The 13,651-nt window shown below is 46.8% G+C and overlaps 2 protein-coding genes across 4 annotated transcripts in view; both read left to right on the plus strand.

Annotated features, from left to right (window-relative positions):
* Positions 1-13,651, plus strand: part of BCL2L1 (BCL2 like 1) — a 60,388-nt gene that overhangs the window by 27,299 nt on the left and 19,438 nt on the right. The gene's annotated exons all lie outside the window — the stretch shown is intronic.
* Positions 9,880-10,317, plus strand: LOC118760177 (ATP synthase F(0) complex subunit C1, mitochondrial-like). Its single transcript, XM_036497110.2, has one exon. The coding sequence runs from the start codon at positions 9,908-9,910 to the stop codon at positions 10,262-10,264; it is 357 nt and encodes a 118-aa protein (XP_036353003.2). The 5' UTR covers positions 9,880-9,907; the 3' UTR covers positions 10,265-10,317.

Consider the following 13,651-nt stretch of genomic DNA (forward strand, 5'->3'; position numbering starts at 1 on the left):
GGGCTAAGGATGGACAAACAAGCAAACACAAAAACTATTGTGTGTGGACTTTGACCTTCAGGCTTTTAGAGTCTGGCCAAGGGCACAGAAACTGTTTACATTTCAAAACACAGCAGCCATCTCTCTCAGATCTATTGGAGAAATCCCACCACTCAGCCCAGGGACCAAAAAGGGAAAAAAAAGTTTTTTTTTTTTTAAATCCAAAGAAAATAATGAGAAGATGGCTCATTGCCAGGTGGTTGGGCCAGCAGACAGCTTTCTTGTCTTTCTGAGGGTCCCAGTGTCTAGGGCTTTTTGTGTTGGCAGAATGTTGTAGGTGGAACACGTGTGGAGCCTTCATCCACCATGTGGTTTTCAGCAGGCTGGGCATCATAAAAGCTTGGGGACAGCTTCCTGGTAAAGACTGGCTTGGGACTGGGCTTCGGAGCCTTGGTGGGATGTGGATGGATGCTGGCTGGAAGCGGCCTAATCAGGTGTGAAGAGGACAGGCTCTTGTAATAGAACTGAGAGGGTCAGTCTTTGATGGGTGACTTGACCTATTAAAAGAACCTGAATTTTCTTCTCTGGAATCTACCTCATAGGATGGCTGGAAGGACTATTGGGGGATATGCTACTGAATGGAAACACACCATTGAATAGCTTCCAGCATGTTCTCTTGCTGGTTCACATTTGACAGGGGAACTAGCCCAGATTGGTATAGGATGTGAGGAGGCACAGCAGTTAGCCATCAGTCCTCATATAGGAAGCCATACAGCCTCCTCCCTCCCTGGTCTCCCCGCTCTGCACCTACCCATCCAAACAGCGACCTCATTGCAACCAGTGATCCTTTAAAATCCTGTCAGTCCTCGGTTCAAAACCCTTAATGACTTAGTCATGAAAATAGATACAAGTCAAAATGGATCCAGTGGGCCCAGAGCAATAGTTCAGTGGCTAAATCCTTGTGTTGTTTACGCTAGGATCTATATGGGCACTGGTTTGTGTTCCAGCTGCTCCACTTCCCACCCAGCTCCCTGCTTTTGGCCTGGGAAAGCAGTTGAGGATGGCCCAAAGCCTTGGGACCCTGGGACCTTGCACTCATGTGAGAGACCCAAAAGAAACTCCTGGCTTCAGATCGGCTCAGCTCTGGTTGTTGCTGTCACATGGAGAGTGAACCAGCAGAGAGACGATCCTTCTGTATTTTCTGCTCTCTGCAATTTGCCTTTCTAATAAAACTAAATAAATGTTAAAAAAAAAAAAAATCCAGTGCTGGGACAGATGATTGATGTCATCTACTGGGCAGGAGTGGCAAGAAGAGTCACCCAGGAAGTAAGTGCCCTGAAGTCTGCTGAGCCTTGCCTGCTGCCGTCAAGGGCATTCCTTCACAGATACACTGTGCTGCAGCACTGAACAGTTCTGTGGACGTGTGGCTGTGCGAGCACAAGTGGATGACAGCGTGGTGATGCAGTGCACTCAGAACATTTCATAATAGGGAAGGACACTGACCACTGCCTTGGAGCTGCCAAGGAAGCCAAGGGCACTCAGGCAGCCTTCGTCCCTTCTGAGTCTGAGTCATTTCCTGACGGATGTTGGTCATTCATTCATTTGTTCATTAACGACTTTATGGAGTTCCTGACGTACGTGATGAGGCCCTGAGCTACAGTTTGGGCATACAGTGTGAACAAATCCAAGTCCTTGTTCTCGCTGAGTTGGACATTCCAGTGGGGGAGACAGATTTAATATGTCAAGTAGTATTTAGTGTATCAGTAAAGGGATTTGGGATGGGGGAAGAGTCTTTTTTCTTTTAAGATTTATGTATTTTTATTACAAAGTCAGATCTGCAGAGAGGAGGAGAGATAGAGAGGAAGATCTTCCATACAACGATTCACTCCCCTAGTGACCGCAACGGCCGGTGCTGCGCCAATCTGAATTCAGGAACCAGGAACTTCCCCCAGGTCTCCCATTTTGGGTGCAGGGTCCCAAAGCATTGGGCTGTCCTCGACTGCTTTGCCAGGCCACAAGCATGGGAAGTGGAGCTGCCAGGTTAGAACCGGCACCCGTATGGGATCCCGGCGCGTTCAAGGTTAGGACTTGAGCCGCTAGGCCACGCTGCCGGGCCCAGAAGTCTGTCTTAAGTAGGTTCATCAGGAAGGCCTCTTCATAAGGTACCATTGGATCTGATTACAGTGAGGGCATGATCTGTGGAGGAATTTGGGGTAAAGTGTCTCAGGCAGGAGTACCAGGTAATAAGGCAAGTAAAGGAAAGATGCCCACCATTCTTGAAGTATGGTAAGGTGCCAGGGATCACCTCCCAGAGCTAGCCAAGTGCCAAGACCTCCAGGGCTGCACACAGGTTCTGGCCTTCATTCTGAAAGCAGTGGAAAGGCACACAGGATTTTCAAGCCGAGAAGTGACAGGATCCAGCTAAGGGTGTTGAAGGACTTGTCTGGTGCCTGTGTGAACAAACCATACTGGCAAGAGAAGCCGAGTGGGGAGTTAAAGGGAGAGAGGATGCCAGGTTTTCAGGGTGAGCAGCTGAAAGGAGCTTGCTGTTATTTAAGAAGGGGAAGACACCATGGTCTTGTGTAGGAAACCATAGGAAATAGTGGTTTCCTGCTAGGGCTGTGGAGTTGGACTGCCTGCATTTAGGTCCTAGTTTGCTTGCTGTTTTTGACATTGGGCAAGTAATTAACTTCACCAAAGCACCGATTTCCTCAAATGTAAACCTGCTTCACTGACAAGGCCATGGGTGCTGTGAAGATTAAATGGAGCAAGGGACTGGCGCCGTGGCCTAGCAGCTAAAGTCTTCACCTTGAAAGTGCCAGGATCCCATATGGGCACCGGGTCTAATCCCTGCAGCTCCACTTCCCATTCAGCTCCATGCTTGTGGCCTGGGAAAGCAGTCGAGGACGGCCCAAAGCTTTGGGACCGTGCACCCATGTGGGAGACCCGGAAGAGGTTCCTGGTTCCCGGCATCGGATCGACGCAGCACCGGCCGTTGTGCTCACTTGGGAAGTGAATCATTGTATGGAAGATCTTTCTCTCTCTCCCCTCTTCTCTGCAGATCTGACTTTGCAATAAAAATTTTAAAATAATGTATTTTTAAAAAAAGATTAAATGGAGCTAATTTGTATAAAGGGTTTAGGAGAGTGACTGCCCTATAGAGTAAGCCCTCAGTGGGAGTTAACTCTAATCCTATTATTATTGGAAGGCAGGAAGTCCCAGGGCTCAACAGAGCAGGTCCTGTCCCCTGTCGCTCCCCCTCAAGCAGCAGCTCCCACTTAGGCAGCTCAGGCGCCATCTGTCCAGCAGAGAAAAGCCACAGGGAGACAGCTTTGGGGGAGCACTAGATAGATGAGCCCTTCCCAAGAAACCTAATATCATTCTCAGCAGGTGCTAATCCCACCAGCCTTCCTCCTCCAGCTGAGCCCAGCCCACCCACTTCTTTCCCTCCCCTTTCTCCTGCTGTAGAGTCTCTTTCCCTTCCCACCACTCTAAGCTGCCACCAACTTCTTTCCTTCCCAGCTGGAGGGGCTGCAACCGAAGGAGGCCCTCTATCCTCTGATTGGGCTCAGTGACCTTACGTGGATCTGGTCACTAAGGGTTGCAGGTGCCACCTGTCCAGAGGGCCATCTCCCCTCCCCCAGCTCCCAGGTGCCAGTTCCTGGGTGTGGAGCTTGATCCAGTCTGAAACCAGCTGGGGCCAGGATCTCCCACTGTGCCCCAGCTGCTGCTTGCCCTCCCACCCACAGGCAAAGCGGCTTAACCCTTTGAACACCACATATGTATTCAGTTAGTGGTTGCAGTTCTGGTTGAGAGCATTGCACTGTTCTGGTATACCAGTTCTCCTCCCACCCCCAATAAATTTACTATAAATACAGACAGCAGAGACCATGTAATACCTATGTACAGTTTCAGGCCTGCCACAGTATCCTAGTGGCTGGAGTCCTCACCTTGTACTCACCAGGATCCCATACAGGCCCTAATTCTGATTCCAACGGTCCCGCTTCCCATCCAGCTCCCTGCTTGTGGCCTGGGAAAACGGTCAGGGACGGCCCAAAGCCTTGGGACCCTGCACCCACATGGGAGACCTGGAAGAGACTCCTTGCTCTGGATTGGCTCAGCTCCAGCTGTCGCAGCCACTGAGTCAGCATACGGAAGATCTTCCTCTCTGCCTCTCCTCTCTGTATATCTGCCTTTCCAATAAAAATAAATAAATCTAAAAAAAAAAGTACATATGTGCAGTTTCAAGAATAGGAAATTGGATCACCTGCACACTCATCACACAGTTAATAAACTCAAACATGAGGGTGGATGTTTAGCCTAGCAGTTAAGGTGCAATTTGAGATGCCTGCATTACATCTCTGAGTGCCTGGTTTGAGATTGGGCTCCGTTCCCAGGACACATGCCGGGAGCAGCAGGTCATAACTCCTGTAGTTGGAGTCTTGCTACCCAGGTAGGAGGCTCTAATCCAATTCCTGGCTTCTGGCTTCGGCTCCTCCCTGGCTGTTTAGGCATTTGAGTAGTGAATCAGTGGATGGGATATCTGTCTCTGTCTTTCAAAGAGATAATTTTTTAATCGAACGTATGAGTACCTTAGAGTCCACTCTGTGCCCTGCCCACTCTGTCACCCTTTCTTTACCCCTTCTCCTGGGTTTTGTGCTTCTCATTCCCTTGAACTGAGGGAGGAATGCAGGATTTACTACCTAGGAGTATAGCGGAGGGAAAATTTGGCCTTTGGCCTCTGTCCTCTGGGGTTTCAGTAGTGGAATCTGTGATCCTGAAGCTGGGATGGGCACGTGGGACGCCTGTATCCCGTATGGAAGTGCCTGGGTTTGATTCATGCTTTGCTCTCCATTCCCTCTTCCTACTAATGTGTGTGGTGGGAGGCTTGTACTTGGGTCTCTGCTCACCTGCGTAAGAGACCTGGCTTGAGATGCTGGCTCCTGCTTCAGCATGGCCCAACCCTGGTGGTTGTGGGCATTTGGGTAATAAAACAGGGGATAGGAGAGATCTTTAGGTGGATGTGTCTCCCTTTCAAATAAACATTTAAAAGATGTAGGTGCTTGTATACCTGCTTCTTTGGAGAGGGGAGGAAGAGCAATTGGACATCGCCAACAGGTGGCAAAGGCCGAGTATGCTGTCCTATTCATTATCCTGTCTGTCTTCCCCCTCACCCTGACCTCTGCACCCCCACAAGTTAAAATTCTCTGGGGTACAGTTCCTGGGGAGAAACCTCCTGACAGGAATTGTTTTGGAGGGTCTGCCCTAAAGCAGGTTCCAGAAGCTCAGAGACAGCTGACTGCTCCATTGCTCCTTATGTGCCGGTGTCTACAATCCCAGTCCATAACCAGCTTGGGGTGGTGTCCCTCAACTCCTTCAGGCCCACACCCCCACACCCTGTAGAAGATTTTTCTGTGTGCTGCTGAACTTCATAGAGCTGACATGCTGTGTGTATTTCCCGGTGGTTTACTGTTTCTGCTCAACACTGTGAGATCCTTTCAGGTTGTAGGACTGCTCTGTAGGTAGTGCATGTTCAGACTCTCTTGTATGATTCTATCTCAAGTTACATGTCCACTGCTGTCGGTGGTGTTTGGGCTGCTTGCTTAGTAGAGCTGCTGGGCGTGCTTGGGGATGTCTCCTGTACTTGCACACATTCTAGAGTCTAGTGATGGCCAGTTAGTGCCGGAGTCCAGCTCCGGCCGAGATTCGGAACTTGTGAAGTGTGCGTGGAGTCGGTGCAAAGAGAGAAAGAAAGAGAAAGACGGACCACTAGGATTCCATGATGATAGTGGACTATGCAATATTGCTGTCCGCTTTATTTAAGCAGAATCAGTCAAACTCTGGCTCAGACTTTCCATGTCATGGTCAAGTGGGTGTTTCTAAGGACAACCCTGCCACCTGCTTTACCCAAAAACAATAGAAGTTCCTGCTACAATTCTTATTCTACAACCTGATCTTGTATCACAAAGAAAAGGAGAACCTAAAGATTAAGGAAAGAATGAAACCCTAAATACAGGTTCCTTGATTAGCATAAGGTCAATGGGGACAGCCAAGACAGTAGGAATAATAGAAGGCCCTTTTGTAAGACATTATTATTGACATTAACCTCCAAGCTCGCATTGTGTAAAAAGCCAGTCTCACAGTAGCAAAAATGCCTGGACAGATTAGAATTCTTTTTGTTTTTTTTAAAATACATTTTATTATTATTATTATTATTTTATAGTACAGTTTCATATTCCCTTATCCCCTCCCCAGTTTCTTCCCCCCCCCCCGCAGTTCCGCTATATCATTACTAACATATAGTTCTTCATACTCAGTCATATGTCCATCATTGTGGGCCTGGACAATGGCAGAGAGTCCAGAATCCTATTGTCAAGATATAGTTAACAGTTTCATTGTAAGTCCATTTTTGTCTGGAAGCAGAAATGCATACCACACTACATCCTCACATCTGAATGTTAGTCTCCATTTCACAGCTACTGTACATCCCCTTAAATGAAAAGTCATGTTTCAAAATCAACAATAGAAAGAAAAGAGGGAATTTACAATGCCATGAAGTTAAATGACATGTTACTAGATATGACAGTCTCCATTACACAGTTACTACACATCCCCTTAAATGAAGAGCCACAAAACAAAATCAACAAAAGGAAGAAAAAAGAAATTTACAACACCAAGAAGTTAAATAACATGCTGGTTTGCTCCCAAGATGATGCAACAACTGGGGCTTGGCCAGTCTGAAGCCAGGAGCCAGGAGCTTTTTCTAGGTCTACCATGTGGGTGGCAGTGGCCCAAGCACTTGGGCCATCTTCTGCTGTTTTTCCAGGCACATTAACACAGAGCTGAATTGGAAGTGGAGCAGCCAGGACTCAAACTGATGCCTCTAAGGGATTGCCAGCATTCTGGCTTCACTCGGTATGCACAGCACTGGCCCCTATGTCTTTGTTACTTTTATATGCTGAGACTTTTAAATTTTTATGGAGCTATTGGGGTTGAAATGGTATCTGGTGGTGTTAGTTTGCATTTCTCAGTTTACAAATGGGGCTGAGAAGCTTTTCTTCAGGCTCTTAGCCTGTGTGTTTTCTTCTTATGCATAAAATACCTGTGTCTGTGTTCCATGCTTTGAATTTGGCCTTTGCTGACAGATCCACAGGGAGTCTTCACATATTTTGAATATAAATTTTTTGTAAATGTGGTCTCAGTTTGTGGTATGTCTTTCCACTTTTCTTATGATGTGTTTAGATTTAGAATTTCTTCATTTTAAAGTAGTTGAATCTTCTATGATTTGTGCCTTTTGTTTTATTGAATAAATTCTTCTTTGCTTATGTTGTGATCCTAAAAAACTTTTGTCATTGGAGCCAGTGCTTTGGCTTAGTAGGTTAAGCCTCTTCCTACGGTGCCAGCATCCATATGGATGCTGGTTCAAGTCCCAGCTGCTCCACTTCCTATCCAGCTCTCTGTTAATGTGCCTGGGAAAGTAGTGGAATATGGCCCCAAATCCTTGGGGTCCTGCACCCATGTGGGAGACCCAGAAAAAGATCCTAGCTCCTTCGGACTGGCTCAGCTCTGGGTTTGTGGCCGTTTGGGGCATGAAAGAGCTCTCTCCTTTCTATAAATATGCCTTTCAAATAAAATTAAATATTTTTTAAAAACTGTTAACATTTCCTTCTAAGAGTTTTGCCTCCACATTTAAGTTCTTAATATATCTGGAGTTGACTCTTGTCTCATTAGCATTTTTGGTGCACAGTCTTTATTTCACTATGTTTAAAAGGCTACAAAGCTGACTTATTTATGACTTGACTTGTACCTAGAGCTCATTATATACATGCATTAATATTTCATGTTGCAGTAAGGTGCCCTCTTTGGGAAAGTTTTGATCACATTCAAAACATTTCCAAGGTTTTTGTTGGATTTCTCAAGTTCTGGACATGATAATAGCACCATAATTATGTTGGGTTTCACTTTTTTTGAAATACATACTAGGGTCTGGAGCGGTGGCCTAGCACGCCCGGGATCCCATATGGGCACTGGTTCTAATCCCAGCAGCCCTACTTCCCATCCAACTCCCTGCTTGTGACCTGGGAAAGCAATCAAGGATGGCCCAAGGCCTTGGGACCCTACACCCTTGTTGGAGACCCGGAAGAGTCTCTGGGTTCCAGCCTCCTGACTCTGAATTGGCTCAGCTCCAGCCATTGCAACCATTTGGGGAATGAATCAACAAACAGAAGATCTTCCTCTCTGTCTCTCCTCTTCTCTCTGTATATCTGACTTTCCAATAAAAATAAAATAAAATAAAATCACACTAAAGTGTGCCTGGGGGTACCCTCTGAGTCATACGGGGTGAGTGGTGGATGAGGAGCAGGTGGAATTGGATTGGTGCTGTGTGATGGCTTCATCATATCATTGTGTCCTCTCTTATACTTGCAGGTGTTTATTCTCATATTAAAGAAACCAAGGACTATTTTACAAAGCAGCTTTTATCTTTTTTACTCGTGTATATTTCTTCCAGTTTAGCCTCTGGAGTAGTAGTGGAGTGATTTTAGCAAACATGGAAGAAGTGAATGAAAAATGGAAGGGGACAATGAGAGGGGCCTTGTGGGAACAAAGGTAAGGGATCAAGCCTTTACACATAGATCAGGAGTTGGGGCCACTTGACTGGGGGCTGTATAGCTGTTGAAATCATTTGGTTTGACTTTGGCAAGACAACTGCAGGCAGGACTTAAAATTCAGTAGATCCCAGAGCAGACTAATTTTTAAGCTGATGATTTTATGTGGCCTGTGAATGATGCTATAAATATCCAATTGCCCTCTGGCAGAAAACAGGTTCCCTACTTCTGCCCTAAAGATGGACTAAAGTGGTTCCGCACTCCCTTTGGGGCTGGGTTCCTTCTCCTTTTATTTTCCAGGGCCACTAAGGGATGATTTTTTTAACCTGGAAGGCAGGTTATTCTTATTTGAAGGACAGAGTTACAGAGACAGAGTCTTCTGTTGGCTGGTTCACTCCGCCAATGACTGCAGCAGCCAACACTGGGATGATCCGAAGCCAGGAGCTCCATCTGGGACTCTCATGTGGGTACAGGGGCCAAGCACATGGACCATCGTTCATTGCTTTCCCAGATGCATTAGCAGGGAGCTGGATCAGAAGTGGAACAGCTTGGACTGGAACCAGCTTGCATTATGGGATGCCAACACTGCAGGTGGCAGCTTAACCTCATTATGCCACAGTGCCAACTCCAGAGAAATTGGTTGCTGGAACCTGGTCTTCTAGCTTAACAGCATGTAAGAATGAGATCAGAGATGGGAGCAACCCCTGTGCCACTGCTTCCTCGGCGGTGGGATTATTTTGTTGTCATGAGATGCAAATAGCAGAATTGTCATTTCTCTTGAGTATAGTAACTGGCTGGAGTCAGTTTCTGGGGAGTCCTGCCCTGGCAAGAAGTCTGTTTCTGCCAAAAGGCTCTTTCACATCCTGTTCCATTTTTTAATTTTTTTCCCTTAAAATTTGTGTTATTTTTATTTGAAACGTAGAGTTACAGAAGAAGGAGAGATAGAGAAATATTCCATCCACTGGTTCACTCCCCAAGTGGCCACAGTGGCCGGAGCTGATTTGTTCTGAAGCCATGAACCAGGAGCCTCTTTCAGGTCTGCCACACAGGGTCCAAGGACCTGAGCTATCCTCTACCACTTTTCCAGGCCATAGAGAACTGGATGAAAAACTTAACAGCCAGGACATGAATCTGTGCCCATATGCCAGTGCAATAGCTGAGGGCTAACCTACTATGCCATAGTGCCAGCCCCCCAATTTTTAATTTTCTGAGAATAGGTAATATATTCATGTAGTTCAAAATTCAACAGGAACAACCTTGAGCCAGGCGAGCACTGTGAGCCGAGCAGGGGCTGCAGGGCAGTGGGAGTGCAGACTGAAAAGATGCATGCCAGCAGGTTCCTACTAATTTCTCCGGCTGTGGTCCACTGTTGTACCAGGGGCCTACTCAGGCCTGCGTCTGCCTCCTTGCTGAGCAGACCAGAGGAGTTACCTAAACAGCCTTCCTACAGCAGTTACCCCCTGCAGGTCGCCAGGCGGGAGTTCCAGACCAGTGTTGTGTCCCAGGACATTGACACGGTGGCCAAGTTCAATGTTGCCGGGGCTGCCTTGGTTGCTGTGGCTCGTTCAGCGGCCAACATTGGCACAGTATTTGGCAGCTTGATCATTGGCTGTGCCAGGAACCCGTCTCTCAAGCAGCAGTTCTTCTCCTATGCCATGCTGGGCTTTGCGCTGTCCTAGACCATGGGCTCTTCTGTTTAATGGTCGCCTTCCTCATCCTCCTCACCATGTGAGGCTCCCGTGGGGCTCACCCAACCCTTCCTAGCTGCTTGGGCCAAATTCTGTTCCTGGTGCTAGAGTGCTGACAGCTGCACCATTAAACAACGTTTCTCCTTTTTTGGGCACCCCTCCGCCCAAAATAAAAATTCAGCACCCTTTTGCCCAGCTACCTGGTTTCTTTCCTGGGAAAGCAGAATAGATGTAATAAATGCATATGTGTTTCCTCATTTTGACACAAATGCTTGGGTGCTGTATATACAAGTCCCTTCATTTTCTCACTTTTGGTGCTTGGGGCCAGTGCAATGGCTTAATTGGCTAATTGTCAACCTTGCAGTGCTGGCATCCCTGTGAGCACTGATTCATGCTGCAGCTGCTACACTTCCAATCCAGCTCCTTACTTATGGCCCAAGAAGGCAATGGAGGATGGCCCAGAGCCTTAGGATCCTGTACTCGGAAGAGGCTCCTGGCTTCAGGCTTCAGATTAACATTGCAGCCATTTGGAGAGTGAACCATCAGATAGAAGATCTTTCTGTTTCTTCATCTCTCTGTAAATCTGCCTTTCTAATAAAATAAATAATTCTCAAAAGAATTTTTTCATTTAAATTTTTTAAGATTAATTTATTTATGTGAATGGTAAAGTAACAGAAAGGGAAACACAGAGATCTTCCATCCCTTGGTTTATTCCCCCAAATGGCCACACCAAGAGCTGTTTCCAGGGCATTTCTATGCAGGGCCTAAGTCCTTGGACCACCTCCCATTAACGGGGAGCTGGACTGGGCATGAAGCATCTGGGATGCAAACTCGCATCCATATGGATGTCAACATTACAGGTGGTTGCTTAACCCCCTGTGTCACAACGCTGGCCCTAAGGTTTTTTAAGATTTATTTATTATTATTATTTTTTTTTTATTACAAAGTCAGATATACAGAGAGGAAGAGAGACAGAGAGGAAGATCTTCCGTCCGGTGATTCACTCCCCAAGTGACCGCAGTGGCTGGTTCTGTGCCGATCCGAAGCTGGGATCCAGGAACCTCTTCTGGGTCTCCCACGCGGGTGCAGGATCCCAAAGCTTTGGGCCGTCCTCGACTGCTTTCCCGGGCCACAAGCATGGAGCTGGATGGGAAGTGGAGCTGCCAGGATTAGGCCCAGCGCCCATATGGGATCCCGGCGTGTTCAAGGCAAGGACTTGAGCTGCTAGGCCATGGTGCTGGGCCCGGCCCCAAGCTTTTTAATAAAATATTTATTTATTGGAAAGGGATGGAGAGCTCCAATCATTGGGTCACTTCTCAGTGGCCACAGTGGCCCACATCCTAGCAGAAACTCAAGCCGGGTCTCCCACATGGATGGCAGGCACACAATGGTTTGAGCCATCCCATTGCTATTCAGGAGGCACAGGAAGCAGCATCACAAACCCAAACACACCCTCCAGGGTAGCACACAGACATTCTACTTGCCAGTCTATCTCCCCAGCCCTCTCATCCTGTTTAATAACTACACGGCATCCCATGAGGGGCACTGTCCCATTCTTCTAACCAATTCCCACTAATAGACACAAGGTGTGTTGGTTTTTTTAGTTTTTTTTTGTGTGTGCAATTTTTTTATTATTATTAATTTCATTGCATAATGTGACACATTTGTTTTTATGCACTGGAATTCCCCCCACCCCTCCCCAAACCCTCCCCCCACCCCCACGGTGGATTACTCCACCTTGTTGCATTTCCATAGTTCAAATTCAGTTGACATTCTTTCATTGGAGGTTTTGACCAATCATAAAGTCTAGCATCTTATTGTCTTGGTAAGTTTTCTTGGTGAGACCATCTCTGGTCTGAAGGTAGAACCAACAGAGTATCATCCCAATCAGGTAAAAAACCCAACATAATATTTACAACCATTTACAACATTATGGCATTAATTGACATGGTATTGATTAGCCAATATGTTACTAGAGAAACGCATGTTCTCGGCCACAACCTGTGACTTCCTCATGGACATTTCAATTTTGGTTTATATTTAACCATGTTCTATATACCTTAGAATGGCTATATATTGCTATTCAGCTGTCTCTTGTCTATTTCTATGTTAGTATTTAGCATTTTATAGCATTGAAGCATGATTTTGCTGAACCTGGTTGTTTTTCGGGTAGTCTAACTCTATAACTTTAACAGGACAAATGTCAACAGTTTAGGTGAACGGTTTTGGGAGGGGTGTGCAGAGAAATCCTCAACACCCCAGAGAGGAGTAACTGATCTTTGTGTACCACCCAGTGAGTTATAAGTGCATCCCAGCTGGCCGCTTCCTGTCTGTTTCTAAACTTTCCTAGTTGTTCTCTGTCTATCTATTCTAATTTGCTTGTTCATGTTTGTTTGTTGTGAGGGGTTTTTTTAGTCTTATGCAATTACAGTAATGATCCTCAGTGAATAGCGCTGTTTGCCATTTGACCCGTGTCTAAGTGCATCTGTGGCGGATGAGTCCCTAGAAGTGGAGCTGCTGGGTCGGAACGTGTGTGCCTTGGTGATTTTCATCGTTATCAATGTGGGCCTGTGCAAGTGGAAGCAGTATGCTGGAGGATTTCCTCTGAGCACCCTTCTGCCCAAATGAAGTTTGATTAAGCATATTTATGAAGTGTCTTCTTCTAGCACCAGGCCCTGGACACAAGATAGCAGGTTCCTGTATTAAGTGAAGTGGTTACTGTGCCAAACAGCAGGCATCTGGCTGGTGATCCTGCTAGTCACTCCATAAGGAAGCCTTTTACATGAGGAAATGGCAGGGGAGCAGGTAGGCCACGGTCCGTGGCCCAGTTAGTAGGTAACAGAGCTAGGATTAAACCCAGGTGAATCCCTCTAGTATGTGTGCTCTTTTTTTTTTTAAGATTTATTTATTTTTATTGCAAAGTCAGATATTCAGAGAGGAAGATCTCCCGTCTGATGATTCATTCCCCAAGTGACTGCAACAGCTGGTACTGCGCTGATCCAAAGCCGGGAGCTTGTTCGGGTACCCACACGGGTGCAGGGTCACAAGGCTTTGGGCCATCCTCGACTACTTTCCCAGGCCACAAGCAGGGAGCTGGATGGGAAGTGGGGCTGCCGGGAATAGAACCAGCACCATATGGGATCCCAGCACATTTAAAGTGAGGACTTTAGCCTCTAGGCCACCATGCCGGGCCCTTTTTTTTTTTTTTTTTAAGATTTATTTATTTTTTATTACCAAGTCAGATTTACAGCGAGGAGGAGAGACAGAGAGGAAGATCTTCCATCCAACTATTCACTCCCCAAGTGACCGCAACGGCCAGTGCTGCACCGATCTGAAGCTGGGATCCAGGAACCTCTCCCGGGTCTCCGACGTGGGTGC

This window comes from Ochotona princeps, chromosome 22, assembly GCF_030435755.1.
Source record: "Ochotona princeps isolate mOchPri1 chromosome 22, mOchPri1.hap1, whole genome shotgun sequence".
NCBI lineage: Eukaryota > Metazoa > Chordata > Mammalia > Lagomorpha > Ochotonidae > Ochotona > Ochotona princeps.